The 21,004-nt window shown below is 49.8% G+C and overlaps 2 protein-coding genes across 6 annotated transcripts in view; both read left to right on the forward strand.

Annotated features, from left to right (window-relative positions):
* The window catches only part of r3hdm2 (R3H domain containing 2), a 29,445-nt gene extending 25,243 nt beyond the window's left edge, over positions 1 to 4,202 (forward strand). The window contains 5 exon segments of the mRNA XM_084704064.1: positions 1,727 to 1,875; positions 2,144 to 2,276; positions 2,932 to 3,026; positions 3,618 to 3,702; positions 3,859 to 4,202. Of these exon segments, the coding sequence (XP_084560190.1) occupies positions 1,727 to 1,875; positions 2,144 to 2,276; positions 2,932 to 3,026; positions 3,618 to 3,702; positions 3,859 to 4,196 (800 nt within the window). The 3' untranslated portion in view covers positions 4,197 to 4,202.
* A 1,584-nt stretch (positions 4,203 to 5,786) lies between these two features.
* On the forward strand, positions 5,787 to 14,252 carry LOC146272325 (SH3 and cysteine-rich domain-containing protein 3-like). 5 transcript variants are annotated; one of them, XM_084704067.1, is made up of 13 exons: positions 5,787 to 5,914; positions 7,302 to 7,432; positions 7,510 to 7,588; positions 8,422 to 8,575; positions 8,807 to 8,904; positions 9,111 to 9,189; positions 10,361 to 10,458; positions 10,553 to 10,619; positions 11,944 to 11,993; positions 12,426 to 12,529; positions 12,717 to 12,768; positions 12,895 to 13,032; positions 13,599 to 14,252. In XM_084704067.1, the coding sequence occupies exons 2-13, from the start codon at positions 7,416 to 7,418 to the stop codon at positions 13,695 to 13,697; spliced, it is 1,035 nt and encodes a 344-aa protein (XP_084560193.1). In that variant the 5' UTR covers positions 5,787 to 5,914; positions 7,302 to 7,415; the 3' UTR covers positions 13,698 to 14,252. The 5 variants fall into 5 exon arrangements, with proteins under 5 accessions (XP_084560193.1, XP_084560195.1, XP_084560194.1 ...); XM_084704069.1 differs by having other exon boundaries at positions 11,947 to 11,993; XM_084704068.1 differs by lacking the exon at positions 5,787 to 5,914 and adding an exon at positions 5,940 to 6,040.
* Positions 14,253 to 21,004: the final 6,752 nt, after the last annotated feature.

The following is a 21,004-nucleotide window of genomic DNA, read 5'->3' on the forward strand; positions in this document are numbered from 1 at the left end:
TTCCCTTGTGCCACACAAGGCACTTGTTGCCACAAAAACTCAATTCAAGCCTCAACCTTCAAACGGAACGTTCATGCGAATACAAGCAACTCAATCGGGACCAAGACGAACCTTTAGACAGCGACGTTCAGGCCAGCTGACAGTCTTGCCTGGGCCCCGAGACGAGAATCTTAGATGGGCCCCCCCGCGCCCAGATCTCTCCCTTTCCCTTGCTCTTACATTTACATTTAGTCATTTAGCAGACGCTCTTATCCAGAGCGACTTACAGTAAGTACAGGGACACTCTCCCCGAGGCAAGTAGGGTGAAGTGCCTTGCCCAAGGACACAACGTCATTTGACACGGCCGGGAATCGAACCAACAACTTTCTGATCAATAGCCCGACACCCTTACCACTCGGTCATCTGACTCCTTGAATCTGCTCTTCTTCTTCTCTGCTCCAGTTCAGGGTAGGGGGGCTACCCAGGGCCCAGGACAAAAGATATATGAGAGAGAACAATGGTTTGTGCTCACCAAAGGCACACCCAATTAGATGGATATGCATAAGTTATAGACCAAGTGTCACTAAAATAGAAAGCAAATAATCAGTCCCTTGATGGATACTAAAATGTAAAATGTCAACTTAATTTGTTTACAATTCATTTTCTATAAATATTTAGGGGGATTATTGTAATACTTACCGATTTAGGATGCACAAAAACAAGATTTGAAACTTTTAGTGCGTTTACATGAAAAACAAAATTGTTAAGAAATGTAACATTTACCGTCATCATGCTTCTGCAACAAAATGTTCCTGTATGTTTCCATGTACCGTCTATTGATGCTGTAGCTACGTAAATGTTTCATTCAACATGTTGAATAGCTACTGGTTACATATTACAAACCACTGCAATGTTCGTGGGTAAATATTAACTACATGTGACGTGTTCTCACTGAATATTGAGGGCGAGAGATGGTTTCGTTAGCCGGATAACGAACTGTGTCAGCTTAAGTCAAACGAACGTTCCAAATGGCCTACTTAACGTTACTTATTCCGTTCTGACTAGAAGGACTTAACTTCGCTTGATATTCTTGTTTAGGAAAATACTGGTTCATTGGAAAGCTAACGTAAGCTACGAAAACTAAGAAGTAAAGCTAATGTTTAGTTTACAGTGGTGTATACATCTCAAAATGAAATTTGGGTTTAAAGCGACTGATTCTGTGAGAGCAATCGATAGGCTATATAGCTACTGTAACTAAGCTACATTTGTTTAAGCTAAATTATGACAGTTGACAAATCTGTATCATGTCGAAGCCAGGGAAACTTCTGGCCAGCCTCATACAAGGCATTTAGATGTTTAATCGTGGTGGAGGGATGGAGCGCTTACCTGGTGTTTGCCCATTTTTCGGTTTATTAAGAAACATTTTCTCTGATTTAAATCCGAATAAGTAAAGAGAGTTAAGGTTGATATAATCGCGAGGACACGATTGGCGCCGGCGGGCTACATTCACGGCACGAGCAGCAGAACACGCGGATCCATTCTTAAATGCTTGGATTCATTAAATGTCAGACTGTAGCTGCATTATACAAAGACAAACATTGTTTTTGCTTGCACTGACACTAAGACATTTTTTTACTTGTCCGTTTGGGCTATTTCAGTCTTCATTACACAATCGGACAAGCCTTAATGTCGATCACTGTATTTAGTTTAATATTAAATTATAAACTTTGTGTGTGTGTGTTCTCAGGAGTGCCAGCCCCAGGGCCCGGTGTGATGGTGATGCAGCTCAGTGTCCCCAACAGGCCACCCCCCTCCCAGAACCCCCCCCTGGTGCAGTGGAACCCCTGCAAGTACTACAGTCTGGAGCAGAGAACCAGCAAGCCTGGAGAACAGCAGGTACCTATAACCCCTGACCTCTCACCCTGACCTCTCACCCTGACCTCTCACCCTGACCGCTCACCCTGCTCTAAGACCCATTTAACCTGGTACACTGATTGGAAACATGTTTTCAAATGTGTGACAGAACATTCTACTGATAGTCTACTTTGTGTCCTCATCCTCCCTCCCTCTCTCTCTCTTTCCCCCCATCTCTGTCCCCCCATCTCCCTTTCTCCTTCCACCTCTCTCTCCCACCTCCACTCTCTCTCCTCCCCCCTCTCTCCAGGCCAGTCCCCAGATGAACAGCCCCCTGGCCTCCCCCACCCAGTCTCCCACCCCCTCCCCCTCCAGCAGTGTCTCGGGCCTAGGGCCCCTCCCACTCATCTCCCAGTTCCCCCGGCCTGGGGGCCCCGCACAAGGTACACACACACACACGTATATACACATACACACCATATATATATATATATAAGCATACATACATACATACATACATACATACATACACACACACACACACACACACACACACACACACACACACACACACACACACACACACACACACACACACACACATACATACATACATACATACATACATACATACACACATACACACATACACACATACACACATGCAGACAAACATATACACACACACCACCTGCTGGTGTCTAAGGTGAACCTCACTACCAGATCTAAACTGCTGGTCCCCTGACCTTTCAACTACATTCATGTTCTCACACACGCACACACACACACACATATATGCAAACACACACACCACAACTCCCTTGGCAGACCCCACTTCACTTTACCTTTCACCTACTTCCATGTAGTCAAAACAACACACTGCACCTCAACTCCACTCATTTACAAGGACTTGTTACACACACACACACACACACCGGCACACAGGGAAACTCCGTGACCCAGATGTGACGGTGCCCTTTCACCCCCTTCCATGCTGTCCTGCCTCAGCCAAGATCACTACAGAGTAAACACACCTTACTGTGTGTGTGTGTGTGTGTACGTGTGTGTGTGTGTGTACGTGTGTGTGTGTGTGTGTAGGTGATGGTCGTTACTCTCTGCTGGGTCAGCCCCTGCAGTACAGCCTGTGCCCCCCTCCTCTGATGCTCAACCAGTCAACATACAACTCCCACCAGGTCAGTAAAACACACACCACACACACACACACACACATACAACTCCCACCAGGTCAGTAAAACACACACCACACACACACACACACATACAACTCCCACCAGGTCAATAACACACACCACACACACACACACACACCCCAGCTTGGGCAAAGAAAGGGTTATGGTGCTCAGTCAAAAGTCGTTCACAATTCATAACTCATCACAAATCGTTTTGTTTAATTTTGTATTAATTTCCCTGATTGTTTCACGGTTTCATCAATGCCATCTTGCAAATGTGATGTTAAACAGCAGAGCTGGTCTCTGGCTGACGCCAGGCTTCTCCCATGGGAGGTTGGTTGATGCGGGGGGGGGGGATCTGTCAGCGCTCCTGCCTGATGGGCATGGGCATCAGACCTTTTCTCTTTCTGTTGAAACAGTTTCACAAAACACTCAGTCACCTGCCGGTGTTGCCATGGTTTGTACCTGGTTTGTTAGTATTCATTTGCATTAAAGTGCATAAATGATGCTCCTTCCTAACTATTTGTGTGTTTTGCGTGGGTGTGTGTACGTGTGCGTATGTTTGCGTGCGTTGCGTGTGTGTGTGTGCTGCAGAGCCAGGTAGTGATGAAGCATGGGGCTCGGGGGAAAAGGCAGACCCTCAAATCTGCCTCCACAGATCTGGGGACCACTGACGTCGGTAAGAGAGGCTTTCACACACACACACACACACACACACACACACACACACACACACACACTGTATACAACAAAACACAACTACACAGGAAAAGGTATATATTTGATGTTCCCATTAAGGTAACAAGGTTTGGTGTGTGTGCGTGTGTGTGTGCAGTGGTGAGCCGGGTGCTGGAGGTGACGGACCTGCCGGAGGGTATCTCTCGTCCAGAGGCTGAGAAGCTCATCCAGCAGCTGTCTCTCTGCGGGGCCCAGATCCAGTGGCTGAGGGACCCCCAGGGGGGTCTGGGGCCTGGGGGGCCCCGGGCCGGGGGGGGCCGGGGGGATGGGGGCGACCCTGCCCACCTGTACACGGTGGTGGCTGTGTTTCCCAGCACCATGGCTGCCCAGAGTGCTTCCTTCAAACTCAACAACAGCGGCGGCGGCCTTTTCAAACTGAGAGCTGCCAAGCAGAACTATGACCTGCGGGTCCTGGAGAGAGCCAGCTCTCAGTGAGGAGGGGGGAGGAGGGGGTGGGGGGAGGGGGTGGGGGGAGGAGGGGCAGAGGGAGAAGAGGAGGAGGAGGAGGAGGAGCCGTGGCGCTGGAGTCGGTCTGCTAATCTACCGTTCTTTTGTGTGTTTCTGTTTCTTTTGTATTTGTACCTACAGAGCACAAGACACGGAAGCATGTGTTTCACTGTTGCTAACACGCACAAATATACACACACACACACACACACAGATACTCATACACTTCCATTCACACATAGATATACACACAGATACAGGCATACACAAACGCACACCTCCATACATACACATGCATAATCCCCCCCCACACACACACAGACAGCCAGGCAACAGGGTCACGTAGCACATACAAGAACACACTGGACAGTCAACCTCCAGCAGTTCTCCCATTCTCTCCCCTCCTCCCCTTCTCTCCTCCTCTCTTCATGCTTTTTCCTCCTCACCATCCCCCCCGTATCTCACTTATTTATAACCTTTCATACGCGCTCATGCTCTGCCTGTCTCGCCTTCCTCCATTCCTTTCTTTAATTTTCTTTCTTTCTTCTTTCTTTCTTTCTCTCTCTCTTCCTCTGCCATGTCTGCTGCTGTTCCTGGGGTGACCCTCCTCCTAGCGTCTGTTTGCTTGTCTGCTGTTGTGGGTTGCTGTATCTCTCAGTTCCTCTCTGAAGAGTAATGTTCATTTTCGGTTCGATATATTTATATAAGTGACGTAAGGAATAAAATAAATCTATATATTCAGTGATTTTTTCAGTGGATAAGTTTAGGCCCCATGACCCCCTGATCCCTTCACTCCCTCTTCCCCCTCCCCCCCACCCTCCCTAGTTCCCCTCTCCCCCATTCTCCCCTCTTCTCCCTCTCCTAGTTGTGATTTCGTTGACAGCTGTGCACAATGTATCAGATGTAGTTAAGAGAGCACTATGATTGCATATGTCTACTGTACATTTTATTTAATCAGTTATTTTTTTTGTTTGTTTTAAAAAATATAAAAGTGGAAAAAAAACTGCTTTTCTGGTATTGTGATTATTTCAGATGTGTTTTAATCTTGGTGGGTGTGTGTGTGTGTGTGTGTTGTGACCTAAGTTTGTGTGTGAGTGTGTGTGTGTTGTAAGCCAGGTGATCGGATGATTAGAAGAGTTATGTGATAATGATAGGAATGTGTTAACATGGTCACTAGCATACAGAGGAACTTTCACCCAGGAAGGTGTGTGTGTGTGTGTGTGTGTGGTCCTACCCAGGACACAGAGAGCACATGCTGTCATCTCCTGTCAACCAGAGACAGGGGCCTCAGCTGTCTCCAACAGTCACTTTGAGGTACACACACACCCTGTCAAACACACACACCCTGTCAAACACACACATGGACACAAACACACACCCTCACATACACACACCTCGCCATACAACTTATAAACTCATTCACACACACACATTCAAACACAGATTAATGCTGAACCCCTCACCTGCCCACACACACACACTCACGCACACCCTGAAACAAATACACTCCCTCAAACACACACACACTGGGCTGCATAGTTGAGTGAGTCTACCACCTGTTGGTCTCCATTAGCAGTGTTGTCTCCTAACCTCCCCACACCCAGCGCGCTTCACAGGACCTCTAGGCGTGTGCGTGCGTGTGTTTGCACGTGCGTGCGGGACGTTCTGTTCTGTGAGATCGGCAGGACCCTGGCAGGAACCTCACCGTAAGTTCCACGTTTAACACGTTCCTCTCGCAGCAGAAGACCTGGAACCAGAGGAACATCGTTCTGAGCGCTTCAGCAGGTCTGAGTGTTGATCTCGGATCCTGGGTGTGTTCCTTCAGGACCCCGGTAGCTGGCTGGACATCCTGTTATATGAGCTGTTCTGTCTCCCATGGCTACACTGTATTGTGTTAGTTCATGTTATTGCTACACTGCTATGTAATACTGTCGAGATGTTATTGCTGCACTCTTACTGTGTTATGCTGTAAGCTAGTTGAGATGGTACTGTTGAATTGTGCTATATAATATTGTAGTATTGTAGATGTTATTGTTGCACCATTCCTGATAAAGACAAATGGTTCCTTGACTAACCACTAAAATCCTGTGGAGCTTCAGATCCTCAATCTTCTCTCATATTTTTGACGTATCCATCATGTTTATGTTTTCGCGACCTCTGTATCAATCGAATGTGCATTAAGATGAGTTCCTCTGTGGAGGTTAGTAGCTGGTCAGCTGTAAGGGTCTGGTCCTGACCTACCCAGCCCTGCTTCACCTGTACCCAGGATAGGTCAGCCCTGCTTCACCTGTACCCAGGATAGGTCAGTTCTGCTTCACCTGTACCCAGGATAGGTCAGCCTTTCTCCAGGGACAGGAAACTGTGTTCTTGGATTCAGATTCCCAACAGGAGTTTGCAGTTGGTTTGGTTGAGATTGTTAAAATAGAAACAGAAATCTAGAATCTAGAAATATATCTTCTTTCAAGGTTTGGATACCTTGTAGTGAAGTTGTGATATTAAGGGCATTTCTGCCATTGCTTTTGAACCGTTTCATCCTGTCTGCCAGCAGATTAATATGATATAGTTCTGTTTTAATGAGAGATGGCAAAAGTACACACATCCTGCACTCAATAACCCCCCCATCTTTCACTTTTTGATTTTGTCTTATTTAAAAAATAAATCACAACAGGACACAAAAAAGGGTTCTCTGTCATTTTAAAAAAAAATATTTGTTCAACTTTTTTTTCAATAATATTTTTTCAACCTTTCAAAACTTTTTGTTCCAAAACTTTTTTTTTCCCACAACAGGACACAAACGAGTTTGTAGTTCATTTTAAACTTTAATTTGTACAGTTTTTTTTGTCAGAAATATTTTTCAACCATTTTTAATGAAATATATTTGCCTTCTGCCTTATTCCATGGTAGCTTCGTAGAAGTTTGTTGTGTGTGATAGCCAGGAAATGAAAAAAGGCGCGCAATGACGAAGCAGTATTGATCATGCCACCGAATACAGATTACAATTTAAGTTGCGAGCCTGGCTTGAAAATATAAGAAGTAGAAAATTAAGAGTGAAAAGTTAAAAGTAGTAACTTTCTCATCTCCGTTTAATGGCAGGAATTCTGCATCTTCAAGGAGTGACAGCAGTTGCAGCCTAACAGCTGTTTCCCTGGGTCTACAGCACCCTCTGGTGGTGAAATACATAGCACCTAAAGGTCACCTCCAGGCACCATGGCTCAGTATGACCAGTGAGTTCAAACAGATGGATTCTTTCATACAATATAAACCTTCATCTGACCCCGAACCTCCTCCTCCTCTTCCTCAGATTGGATGACAAGGATTCTCTGGATATCCATGACAACCCTCCAGCTCCTGATAATGTTGTAAAAGAGGAGGACAATACGGTACACTGGAACGCACAGACACACACTCACTAACACACACCTCCTCACACACACACACACACACACGCCTAACAAACTACATTAAGAGTGATAGTGTGTTTAGACTGATAATGTGTGTTTAGACTGATAATGAGAGTAACAGTGTATTAAGACTGATAATGAGAGTGTGTTAAGACTGATAATGAGAGTGAGGGTGTTTAGACTGATAATGAGAGTGTATTAAGACTGATAATGAGAGTGAGAGTGTGTTTAGACTGATAATGAGAGTGTATTAAGACTGATAATGAGAGTGAGTGTATTAAGACTGATAATGAGAGTGTATTAAGACTGATAATGAGAGTGTATTAAGACTGATAATGAGAGTGTTTAGACCAGGGCTGTAGAAGACCGGGCAGAGGACGTCTCAGGGAACAGGTGAGCTACTGTAGGCCGAGAGATAATTGGTTACACAGAGGCAACACTGGGGGCTTTATCCTGGATATGTGGGGCGGTGAGTGAGTGTGTGTGTGTGTGTGTGTGTGTGTGTGATGATGTGTGTGCTTAACAGTGTTTATTTATGGACAATGTCAAAGTCTTTTATAGACACAGTTGGGACTTCAGTCGGTCCCTGTGTGAGGTTATTTTAAAAGCTCTGCATTCCTCTGCGTGTGTGTGTGTTATAGAGTTATGTGAGTGAGCATGCTTACAGACTGACATTCGATATGTGCTGGGGGGTTCCCATCTTTTCCTCCATCCCTCCATCTCTCCACCCTCCATCTCTCCGTTCTCCATCTCTCCACCCTCCCATCTTTCCACCCTCCATCTCTCCACTTTCCGTCTCTCCACCCTCCCAGGTGTACTTCATCTACGATGAGGAGGTGGAGGAGGAGGAGGAGGAGCCTCCGCCCCCTGAGCCCGTCAGACCGGTCAACGACAAACCCCACAAGTTCAAGGACCACTACTGCAAGAAGCCCAAGTTCTGTGATGTGTGCGCTCGCATGATCGTCTGTGAGTCCCTCCTCATCAGGGCGTGGCTCGTCTGGGCGTGGCTCGTCAGGGCGTGGCTCGTCTGGGCGTGGCTCGTCAGGGCGTGGCCACACTTGAGATGAGGCTGACGTAGCAGAGTTACTCTTTAATGATCCTAACTCTTGAAAATACATCCTGATAAACAAAAATTGCACAGAACAACAGAACAGGACCTGACTTTGTGTGTGTGTGTGCGTTCTGTCTGTTTTGCAGTGAATAACAAGTTTGCTCTGAGGTGCAAGGACTGTAAGACCAACATCCACCATGAGTGCCAGTCCTACGTAGAGTTCCAGAGGTGCTTCGGAAAGATTGTGAGGTTCCTCCTCTCTCCTCTCGTCTCGTCTCCTCTCATCTGTTCTCTCCTCTACTTCTGTGTAACTCAGAGAGCCAGACCGATTGAAAGAGTTATTGAGTCCTGTCTCCTCCTCTTCTCCATGCCTCTCCACTCCTCCCCTTTTCCTCCTCTCCTCCCCTGCCCTCCCTTCTTCTCCTCTCCTCTCATCCTCCTCTCCTCCAGCCTCCAGGGTTTAGACGAGCCTACAGCTCCCCTCTCTACAGCAGTCAGCAGAACACCACCGTGTCTCCCCAGCAGGGCTGTGAGTTAACACCCCCTTCCCTTCCCTCCCCTGCCTGCCCCCTCCCCTGCCTGCCCCGCCCCCTCCCCTGCCTGCCTGCCCCGCCCCCTCCCCTCCCCTGCCTGCCCCCTCCCCTGCCTGCCCTGCCCCCTCCCCTGCCTGCCTGCCCCACCCCGCCCCGCCCCCTGCCTGCCTGCCCCGCCCCCTCCCGTTCAGTCCATTACCCGGCCCCATCCTTTCCCCCTCTCTCCTCCTCCATCAGTCCCTCTCCTCTTTTCCTCCACTTTTCACAACTACTGACTTTGAAATGTGTGTGTTACATTACATTCCATTGATATTTATTCATTTAGCAGACACTTTTATCCAAAGCAATTTCCAAGAGAGAGCTTTACAATAGTAGCTACATAGGTCAATGATCATGAACAAAAGTGTAGGGGGGACCTGTAGGAAAGCAAGCAACAATAATATAATTCACTGCGAGTACAAGTAGTTAAATCAGTTACAACTAACCAACAAGAGCATCAAATCTCTCAATAAGAGTCATTGTTTTCCTGAAGGAAACCAACATCAGGTCCAGCAAATCATTCCTAAGTACCGTTGTATTCCCAGAACAAGTGTGACTTTAGCCTTTTCTTGAGGGTGGGAAGACAGTCAGTGTCTCTGATGAAGGTGGGGAGGTGATTCTCCCATTGGGGGGCCAGACAGGAGAACAGCTTGGGTTGGGAGCGGCCACTCTTGAGTGGTGGGACCACCAGACAGTTGTCAGATGAAGACTGTAGGTGGCGGGTGGGGATGTAAGGATGGAGGAGAAACTTGATGTAGTCGGGTGCAGGCCCATTCACCGCTCAGAAGGTCAGTACCAGGGTCTTGAATCTGATGCAGGCCGTGATGAGAAGCCAGTGGAAGGAGATGAGGATCGGGGTAACATGGGAGCATCTGGGTAGGTTGAAGACCAGGCGGGCTGCTGCGTTCTGAATCCTCTGCAGAGGGCGGGTTGCGCATGCTGGGAGACCGGCAAGCAGCGAGTTGCAGTAGTCCAACTTGGAGAGGACAAGTGCTTGGACTAGCAGCTGGGTGGAATGCTCAGACAGGAATCTCCTGGTCTCCTGATGTTTGTGCGTGTGTGTGTGGGTGTGTGTGGGGCGTGCGTGCGTGTGTATGTGGGGCTGGCGTGTGGGGCGTGTGTGTCCAGCCCAGTCCAACAGGAGCGACCCTGTGTTTGAGACGTTGCGTGTGGGAGTCATCATGGCCAACAAGGAACGTAAGAAGGGATCAGAGGACAAGAAGAATGTAAGTGATGGTGATGATGGTGATGATGAAAATTAGAATAACTGTGATGAAGGTCATGATCCATTTCTCCTCATCTTCATCTCTCCTCCTCCAGATGCTGATGATGATGATGGAAGAGGAGGAGTCCCAGCCCAAGCAGGAGGAGGGAGGAGCAGAGGGAGGTGAGTCCCTGTCTCCTGCACCCCAGAGCCCCCTGCCCCCCAGCCTTCCAACCCCCAAGTCCCCCTGCCCCCCAGCCTTCCAGCTCCCAAGTCCCCCTGCCCTCCAGCCCCCTTTCCCCCAGAGCCCCAGTCCCCCTGCCCTCCAGCCCCCTTTCCCCCAGAGCCCCAGTCCCCCTGCCCTCCAGCCCCCTGTCCCCCAGAGCCCCAGTCCCCCTGCCCTCCAGCCCCCTGTCCCCCAGAGCCCCAGTCCCCCTGCCCTCCAGCCCCCTTTTCCCCAGAGCCCCGGTCCCCCTGCCCTCCAGCCCCCTTTCCCTCAGAGCCCCAGTCCCCCTGCCCTCCAGCCCCCTGTCCCCCAGAGCCCCAGTCCCCCTGCCCTCCAGCCCCCCCCCAGAGCCCCAGTCCCCCTGCCCTCCAGCCCCCTGTCCCCCAGAGCCCCAGTCCCCCTGCCCTCCAGCCCCCCTGTCCCCCAGAGCCCCAGTCCCCCTGCCCTCCAGCCCCCCTGTCCCCCAGAGCCCCAGTCCCCCTGGCCTCCAGCCCCCCTTTCCCCCAGAGCCCCAGTCCCCCTGCCCTCCAGCCCCCTGTCCCCCAGAGCCCCAGTCCCCCTGCCCTCCAGCCCCCCTGTCCCCCAGAGCCCCAGTCCCCCTGCCCTCCAGTCCCCCTTTCCCCCAGAGCCCCAGTCCCCCTGCCCTCCAGCCCCCCTTTCCCCCAGAGCCCCAGTCCCCCTGCCCTCCAGCCCCCCTGTCCCCCAGAGCCCCAGTCCCCCTGCCCTCCAGCCCCCCTTTCCCCCAGAGCCCCAGTCCCCCTGCCCTCCAGCCCCCCTGTCCCCCAGAGCCCCAGTCCCCCTGCCCTCCAGCCCCCCTTTCCCTCAGAGCCCCAGTCCCCCTGCCCTCCAGCCCCTTTCCCCCAGAGCCCCAGTCCCCCTGCCCTACAGCCCCCCTTTCCCTCAGAGCCCCAGTCCCCCTGCCCTCCAGCCCCTTTCCCCCAGAGCCCCAGTCCCCCTGCCCTACAGCCCCCCTTTCCCCCAGAGCCCCAGTCCCCCTGCCCTCCAGCCCCTTTCCCCCAGAGCCCCAGTCCCCCTGCCCTACAGCCCCCCTTTCCCCCAGAGCCCCAGTCCCCCTGCCCTCCAGCCCCTTTCCCCCAGAGCCCCAGTCCCCCTGCCCTACAGCCCCCCTTTCCCCCAGAGCCCCAGTCCCCCTGCCCTACAGCCCCCCTTTCCCCCAGAGCCCCAGTCCCCCTGCCCTCCAGCCCCCTTTCCCCCAGAGCTGGAACAGAGAGAGCTGTTCAACATGGCCGCCAGTGAACCTGGTGTCGTTCTGTGTGTCAGCAGCAGCAGAGGGAGACAAGAAGGGAGACAAGGCAGCAGCCGACGACAAGGTACCTCCTGGTTACACTGTTACCTGGTTACACTGTTGCCTGGTTACATTGTTACTTGGTTACACTGTTACCTGGTTACACTGTTGCCTGGTTACATTGTTACCTGGTTACACTGTTAACTGGGTACACTGTAACCTGGTTACACTGTTACTTGGTTACACTGTTGCATGGTTACACTGTTACCTGGTTACACTGTTAACTGGTTACACTTTTACCTGGTTACACTGTTAACTGGGTGCACTGTCAACTGGGTACACTGTTACCTGGTTACAATGTTACCTGGTTTCACTGTTAACTGGGTGCACTGTAACCTGTTTACAATGTCACCTGGTTACAATGGTACCTGTTGCATAGATACCTAGTTACATTGTCACCTGTATGCATAGCTACCTGTGTCCAGAGAACTGGACTAGATGTGTGTGTGTGTTGCAGAGTAAGAAGCCCCAGCCAGGGAAGCTGGGTGTGTTCAGCCAGACTCACTACTACCTGGCTCTCTACCGCTTCAAAGCTGTGGAGAAGGACGACCTCGACCTGCAGTGAGACTCTATACTTACATACTGCCTATACATACTCATCTACCGTCTAAACATACCTATATACTGTATTTATACCAATACCGTCTTTATATAACCTATACCCTGTCTAGGTCACCAAGCTCTGTCTTGAACAGCTCATTCTACACGGTCATTACTGACTTTGTGTCGTGTGTGTGTGTGTGTCCAGTGCTGGGGATCGGATCACAGTCATCGACGACTCCAACGAGGAGTGGTGGAGGGTGAGTGAGGAAGTCCCTCCAACCAATCAGCAAGCTTGTCACCCGGGACCCAATCAGATGCTGTCATGAGTTCCAGAGGGCGTGAATGCCTTCCCGTGGTATGTACGTTCCTGGTCTGTGTTCCAGGGGAAGATCGGGGAGAGGTCTGGCTTCCTGCCAGCAAACTATATCATCCGTGTGCGTGCAGGGGAACGTGTCTACAAGGTCACACGCTCCTTCGTAGGAAACAGAGAGATGGGACAGATCACACTGAAGAAGGACCAGGTCTGTCTATGTACAGTTCTGCCTGTCTGTCTACAGTTCTGCCAGTCTGTCTGTCTGTCTGCCTGTCTACAGGTCTGCCTGTCTGTCTACAGGTCTGCCTGTCTACAGTTCTGCCTGTCTGTCTGTCTGTCTGCCTGTCTACATGTCTACTTGTCTGTTTGTCTGTCTGTCTGTCTGCCTGTCTACATGTCTCCTTATCTGTTTGTCTGTCTGTCTACATGTCTACTTATCTGTTTGTCTGTCTGTCTACATGTCTACTTATCTGTTTGTCTGTCTGTCTGTCTACAGGTCTGCTTGTCTGTCTGTCTGTCTTTGTGTCAGTATGTTGGACCAGAGTGTTGTGGCCAGTGTTGTGGCAGTGAAGCAGGGTCAGAGCCGGCAGGTGTGGAAGATGCAGTAATGATCCCCACAGTGTCTGGCTTTAAGAATTGATCAGCATCAACGAAACAGCATGTTATCAACCTGCAGGACAAACAACAGCTGTAGAGTCGATGTTCCTAATGAAACATTTATGGGATTATGGACTCAATCTGCTAAGGTTTCTCAACCTACCTCCCTCCCTCCAGATTGTGGTGAAGAAGGGGGAGGAGGTGAACGGCTACCTGAAGGTGAGCACCGGACGCAAGCTGGGCTTCTTCCCTTCCAACCTGCTCCAGGAGATCTGAAAAAGGGCCTGGTCACCTGCTCACCTGGTCAACCTGCTCATCTGCTCACCTTGTCAACCTGCTCACCTGATCAACCTGCTCACTTCGTCAACCTGCTCCAGGAGATCTGTAGAGGGGCCTGGTCACCTGGTCACCTGCTCACCTGGTGAACCTGCTCCAGGAGACCTGAGGTCACTTCCACATCCCGCAGACTCAGGGCTTCAGTATCCAGCCTGGCCGTGGGACAGCTCTGAACAAGAGAGACCATGACTGGACCTGGGGGGGTCACATGATCTCCTCCAGCTGGAACCTGGAATAGTACAACCCCAGAACCCAGAACAGTAGAATCTGGATCAACAGAACCACAGATCTAGTTCAGCAAAAAGAATAAACTGTTTTGAGATACATATTTATGTGTTACAGTGTGAATAGTTTTAAGAATTCTGTACTATTGACCACTGCTGTTCTGCATGCTAGGCACAGGCAGGCAGCTCTGTAGAGATCTCTGAACCATTTAGAAGTTTGTGCTTTGAAAATGTTTTAACCAGAAACCAAATATATATATTTTTCCAGCAATCCTGTTTTTGTCTATTCTTTCCCAATTAATTATATCAATATCAGCCACATCATGTGTTTGTGTCGGGGCGCGTGTGTGTCCACGTGCGTGCGTGTGTGAGATACTAATGTGTGTATTCCTGGAAAGGTTCTATATTGGAGTGTGGGTCATACACAAAGCATGGTGGGAATGTTTGTCTCCCTGAGGGACTTAACAGACAGTCTCCCTCTCTTTCCCTCTCTCTTTTGCTCCCTCTCTCTTGCTTTCTGTCTCTGTCTCTCTTTACCACTGTTATGCTACCCACTGTCTCTCTCTCCCCCTCTTCCTCTATCTCTCTTTGTCTTTTTCTCTCTCTACCACCGTTATGATGCTACCCAATTTCTCTCTTTTTTGGGGAAGCTGACCTCTCCAAATCGAATTGTATTTCTCTTTCTCTCTCTCTCTCCCTCTCTCTCTCTCTCTCTCTCTCTCTCTCTCTCTCTCTCTCTCTCTCTCTCTCTCTCTCTCTCTCTGTCTCTCTCTCTCCTCTCTCCTCTCTCTCTCAGAGGCAGCGGGGTGATGAGTTGTTCAGTCATGCTTCTCTGTTGACTGTCAGACGAGGACAGGAAGATGATGCTGGCAGGCACCAAGCTGGAGCGTCCCTCTGATTGGTCTATACCCAGCCCCCTTGAGACACGGGTCACTTCCCTTCGGAGGGAATGTGCTTCCTCCCTCTAGTGGGGAGACAAGGGGGGAGAAACATCTCCCCTGTCACTGCTGACCTGTGGCCCTGTCTCCCTCAACAGCGGGGGAAGGGGGTGAGGGAGCTTGGAGGGTGAGGTGGCCTGGGCATAGGAGTAGGGGGTGAGGCGGGTGAGGCGGGTGAGGCAGGTGAGGGGATCAGGACAAAGCTATTCCAGCTCAGTGAATGTTCTAACCCCACAACAGATCTTTTTTTTAAAGGCCTAACTCAAAGCGGTTGTTTTTCAGAACCCCCCCCCCCCCGCCCCCCCCCCCCCGCCCCCCCCCCCTGTGTGCTGATTTGATCAGAGGAATTAGAATGAGTATGCTTGTAACACTGACTTCAACCACTAGATGTCACTGTTGCACTGGCTATCATCCAGCCTTCAGCAACAGGAAGAAGTCCTCATCTCACCAGGAGCTCTCAGACGCAACAGAAACCGGGACTGTGAGGATGTGATGAAGGGTCACCTGACCACACCTGGATGGAACCACGGGTCACCTGGACAACAAGGTAGAAGTTGGGAGCCAGCACGGAATAAAAAATACTTTTTCACAACAAGACTTAAATGTCTCAGTGGTGGGAGATGACTGGATGATAGTGGGCAGTTTGCTCCACAAGTCAAGGGGCCGCAACCGAATAGGCGCAATCACTCTTTGTTTTCATCAGAGATTGTGGAATGGCCTCAGGTGGCTAATATAGCACAGACCACAACACTTTATGTACAATAATCCCAGTCTGTTTATGATGAAGACTACTATATAGATATCCGGTGTCTTTTTTGGAGGAAGACTCCTAGATATCTGGGCACAAAATATATCTGGCATTGCATTCAACTATGAATGTGAGACTAAATCAGCCAAGCTGAAATCTAATTCTCATTGTTTAGGTATTATTATTCCTGCGTGTGATGCAGGAGTTTCAATGCAGGCACTGGCAAGCATCCATTAGCCATCTCTTCCATCACCTCTACTGGCCGCAGAAAATCCATCTCACACGTCGGACTTTGAAAAATGGAGCAAATGTGTTGGAGAGAAAAAAAACAACACAATAACATAAAACTATATTACCGTCCCTTTTTTGCCTGCTAGAGCAGGTATTGATTTTGAGGCGATGATTCAGAAAGTATCTTTGCCTGTTCGCTCCACTGTGTCTTTTCCAAACCCTCCAAGCTTGAAAAACACATTTAGGTCTCAGTCAGGCACATGGTCTGTCTCAAGTCTCTGTTGTGTTTCTGAAAACATTTAGGGATTTTTGCTTCTCGTGTGTGTATGAGGAGAGAGAGAGAGAGAGAGAGAGAGAGAGAGAGAGAGAGACACGTGTGTGTGAGAGAGGAAAAGAGTACATTTCTGATAGAAGCTGTGAAGCGGAAGATTAAAACTGTGACAGGATTATTTCAATAATTGTTGAAGAATAACTTCCTTTATTTCTTTCAATTTTTCACTGCAGGAATAAATTCAATTATCTAATCTGATTTGTATGATTATTAATCTTCCTTGCTCATCCATTCCAAATGATTTAGCAGTGTTGCAAATGTTATTGTAGTCTTGGAGGGAGCCAGTAATGAGATGAAGATGGTGGGAGATTGGCCAGGATGCCCTGGCTGAGATCTGCCCCTGTACAGAGATGCTTAGTCTACTGCCCCTGTACATAGATGCTGTTCTAGGTAATGGGGTGAGTCAGGGTTCTTTTGCCCCCCTGTGAAAATATTTTGGGGTGATTGACAGTATAACCTCAGTCTGTCAGTCAGTGTGTTTGTTTGTTTGCAGATTTCTTGGATGTGTGTGTGTGTGTGTGTGACCAGGGGCCCAGAGCGACACAGGTCTGCAGAGAACACCGCAGGGCAGGAACCAATTAGAGCAGCAGAGAGGTCTGGCTGCAGAAGAGCGCCCCCGGGGGGCTGGAGGTGTCAGCATGAGGGATAGTCATCATTACCATTATTTATCTGATAAGCAGAGTCTCTACTCAGAGCCTCAGCTAATGGGATTCACCACTTACAATGACTTTGTGTGTGTGTGTGTGTGTGTGTGTGTGAGAGAGAGAAACAAAACATAGACAAATACAATTCGATTTGGAGAGGTCAGCTCCCCTACTGTCGACTGATGTAAATGCCCCCACATAATTAATGTCATTTAAACACTCTGCAAGTCAACTGGCAACAGGCCCATTTAGTTTATAAAACCAGTGTATATTCCACGCCCGAAGTAGCAGAGAACTCTAGATGCAGACCTGCAAACAGCACTTTGAAACTTTACTAATAAATCATTCTGCTCGTCCAGGCTGTGATGTATGGTTCTCCCCCAGAGAGGTCAACACAAGGTCAGAGAGCTCATCCAGGGACACCATGTCAAGCACTAACCCAGCTCATGAGGAGCCGTCTGGGGTGCTGTGGGGCCCTGGGGTCCAGGGTAGATGCAAACCACCTCCAGGGTCCAGGGTAGATGCAAACCACCTCCAGGGTCCAGGGTAGATGCAAACCACCTCCAGGGTCCAGGGTAGATGCAAACCACCTCCAGGGTCCAGGCTAGATGCAAACCACCTCCAGGGACCTGGCTAGATGCAAACCACCTCCAGGGACCTGGGTAGATGCAAACCACCTCCAGGGTCCAGGGTAGATGCAAACCACCTCCAGGGTCCAGGGTAGATGCAAACCACCTCCAGGGTCCAGAGTCCAGGGTAGATGCAAACCACCTCCAGGGTCCAGGGTAGATGCAAACCACCTCCAGGGTCCAGGGTCCAGGGTAGATGCAAACCACCTCCAGGGTCCAGGTTCCAGGGTAGATGCTAACCACTTCCAGGGTCCTGGGTAGATGTAAACCACCTCCATCTCCAGGGTCCTGGGTAGATACTAACCGTCTCCAGGGTCCTGGATCGATCCTAACCCAGCTTCCGGCCAGCAGAACTGGACTCTGAACTGGACGGCCATGCCTGGATGAGAACCAGAAGAGCGTGTGTTTAAGTTGAGTGCAAAGAGAAGGTGGGCAGTTCGCAGTTGCGTGTGTGTGAGGTTTGTCTGTGTGTGAGGTGTGTGTGTGTGTGAGGTGTATGTGAAGTGTGTGTCTGTGTAAGGTGTGTGTGTGTGTGTGTGCGGTGTGTAGACAATGGCTGGACCATAAGTCAGTGGGCTGTGTATAGAGAAGACACCTTAGGGCTCCCATTACAGCACGGAGACTCAATCACAGCACTGCAGATCAATACCCCAGGAGAGAGGCAGCAGGACAGAGAGAGACAGAAAGAATGAGAGAGAGAGAATAAGAGAGAATGAGAAGGAGAGAGAGAGAGAGAATGAGAGGGATAGAGAGAGACAGAGAGAGAGACAGAGGGGGCGGAGAGAGAGGATGAAGAATGAGATCTGGTTTTCCTACATTCTCCCAGGGCCCCTGTGCTGACAGGGTTATACAGAGAGAGAGAGGGAGAAGGAGTGAGAGAGAGAGGGAGGAAGAAGAAAGAGGTGAGAAAGAGAAGAAGGAGAAGAGAGAAAGAGACAGAAGGGTCTGTTGGGAGATGTGAAAACTATGCAGGTTGAGGTCAGGGGCACTTTCAGCCCCGGCAAAATGTAGGAAACCAAGGTGCGTTCCAGACCCCAAGCGTCGTAACCATGGCAGCTGCACACTTCCTCTTTACTACGGGTGTATGTACACGTCGCAGCTGATTGGGTAACAGGCCCACCTTGTCGGACACACCCATCAGCGAGAGACAAAGTATCACACGCTTTGGAGTAAACGTGTTGTTCATCCCAGAATCTTTAGCAAAAACGCAACGTTCTTGGATTGAGCATGTCCCGGGTACTGTGGAGGAGCATGGGGAGGAGTCATGTAAGTGGGAGGAGTCATATCTGGGGGAAGTTTCTTATCTGGGGGAGGACTCATATCGGTGGAAGGATTCACACAAGTGGGAGGAGTCACCTATGTAGGAGGAGTCACATACGTGGGAGGAGCCGTTTAAGATGGACGAGTCATGTGACCAGTCAGCCCACCTGTGATCCCCTTGCTCTGCTCCTCAGCTCTCCAGACAGAACGCGTACATCTGGTCCAGAATGTGGAATAAAGACAACAAGGATGCTTGTTTTCTTTATTCCTCTCTCCCCCCTCCTCCTCCCCCTCCTCCCCCCTCCCCCGTGCCGTCAGCATGGCGGCTGAGTGATGAGCAGATGAGGGAGAGGACTGGAGGATGACAGATGAGTGTGACAGCCAGATGGTTTTGCTTGTCGTGTCTTTAATCACACGGCGTCAGCTGGGTGTGAAGAGAGAGCTTTGTCTTGTCACAGCTTCGTAAGCTGCAGACGCACCCACCCTCCATGCCACCGCCTGAAACTACCAGGAGAAGAGTGGGTGGAGGGCGGGGTAGGGGGAGAGGAGATTGGGGTGAGGGGCAAGAGGTGAGGGGCTAACGGGGGGAGGGTGGGTGTTTTGAGATGGTCAGGCTGCAGGGTACTGGACTGGCAAGTTGGATCTGTTTTGGAAGATGGAACTTGACTACTAAATACAGTATCACACACACACAAACAAACACAAGCTTTGCATAAAAAGGTGTGGTGAGAAAGGAAGGTGGTTCTCGGGTATAAATCATAATTAGCACCTAAATTGTAAACTCAGCAAAACAAACTGACTATCACCACAAGACACACACACACACAAAAACGCAAATACACACACACACACATGTTAATATATCCTCTGGCTGGTAACTCCTACCGCAGAAATGATGTAGAAAGAGACAGAGAGACAGAGAGAGAGAGACTTTTGACATAAAAAAATATCTTTATTGGGTATTCTAAACTGCAGTATAACTACCAGTTACAGACTAACTACAGTTAACAGACAATTTGAATCCTACATTGAAGAAAAGAGCGTAAACACTAAAGCCCCCCCCTCACCCCCCCCCCTCACCCTCCCCCCCTTCCCCACACACTGTGTACCCTCCCTACACACACACACACACACACAGAAATAAACTCTACCATCTTTTCCACCAGCTGACAATATGAAAACTCAGTGTGTTTCCTTGCCATGATGAGAGTGAGAGAGAGAGCAAGAGAGAGAGAGCGAGAGCGAGAAAGTGAGGGAGTGAGAGAGGGAGGAGTGGAGAGAGAGGACAGTCGAGGAGAGACATGAAAGAGATTAGTCTGCCCTCACCCCCATCCTCACCCCATCATGACCCCTGCCTTACCCAGCTACAGCTCGTTCTATCTCAAGGTTACAGTGGCAAGGTTAAATTGACTTTAGATTAATTAACTGTCAATTAAGGGATTAATTGTTTCATAATGGGATGTGCCCTAGGGGTGAGGTGTGTGTGTGTGTGTGGGGGGGAATGTCTGTCAGAGCTGGAGATGGTGACTGAGATAGTGACTGAAGGCCTTTAGCGACACAGACAGAGGGAGTGTGTGTGTGTGTTACCTCAACAGGCTCATCATACAGGACCAGAAGAAACGTCCGGTACACCTGCTAATATGGCGGAATGGATCATCACACACAGACATCACACACACACTCACAAAAACACAAACAGACACACACAGATGCAGACACACAAAAGGGGAAAAGACTGAAGAATGACGGTGAGAGACATAGAGGATGAGGGAGGGGAAGGGAGGGAGGGGATTCAGGGGAGGAGAGAGTGCTCAGTGAGGAGATGGTGATTGCCTCTTGCTTGCTAATGGTTAGCCTGGAGGGACTTACTGCTCAATGACTGGCATCCATTCTTAAGCCCTCCGTACTCGTCCCTCCTGTCCTCCTTCATCTCCTCTATTCCCATGTCTCCCCTCTCTATCTATCTCTTCCTCCCCTTCCCTCTTTCTGTCTTTCTCTCTCCCGCACACTCTCCTTTTCTTTCTCTCCTCCTCTCTGCCTTCCTCTCCTCACCAGTTTTATGTAAACTGCGTCTTCTGTTTGTGTTCTGTTTGTGTTCTTCCTCCTCCTCCTCCTACTCCACCTCCTCCTCCACCTCCTCCACCTCCTCCTCCTCTGTCTCTGTTGAAGTGTATCTGTGTGAGAATGTGAGATACCCCCTGGTCCGGCTGGATTCAGGATGTGTTGCTGATGGTCGGGGGGG

The sequence above is a fragment of the Hypomesus nipponensis genome, chromosome 9, assembly GCF_054491055.1.
Source record: "Hypomesus nipponensis isolate SF chromosome 9, ASM5449105v1, whole genome shotgun sequence".
Lineage (NCBI taxonomy): Eukaryota > Metazoa > Chordata > Actinopteri > Osmeriformes > Osmeridae > Hypomesus > Hypomesus nipponensis.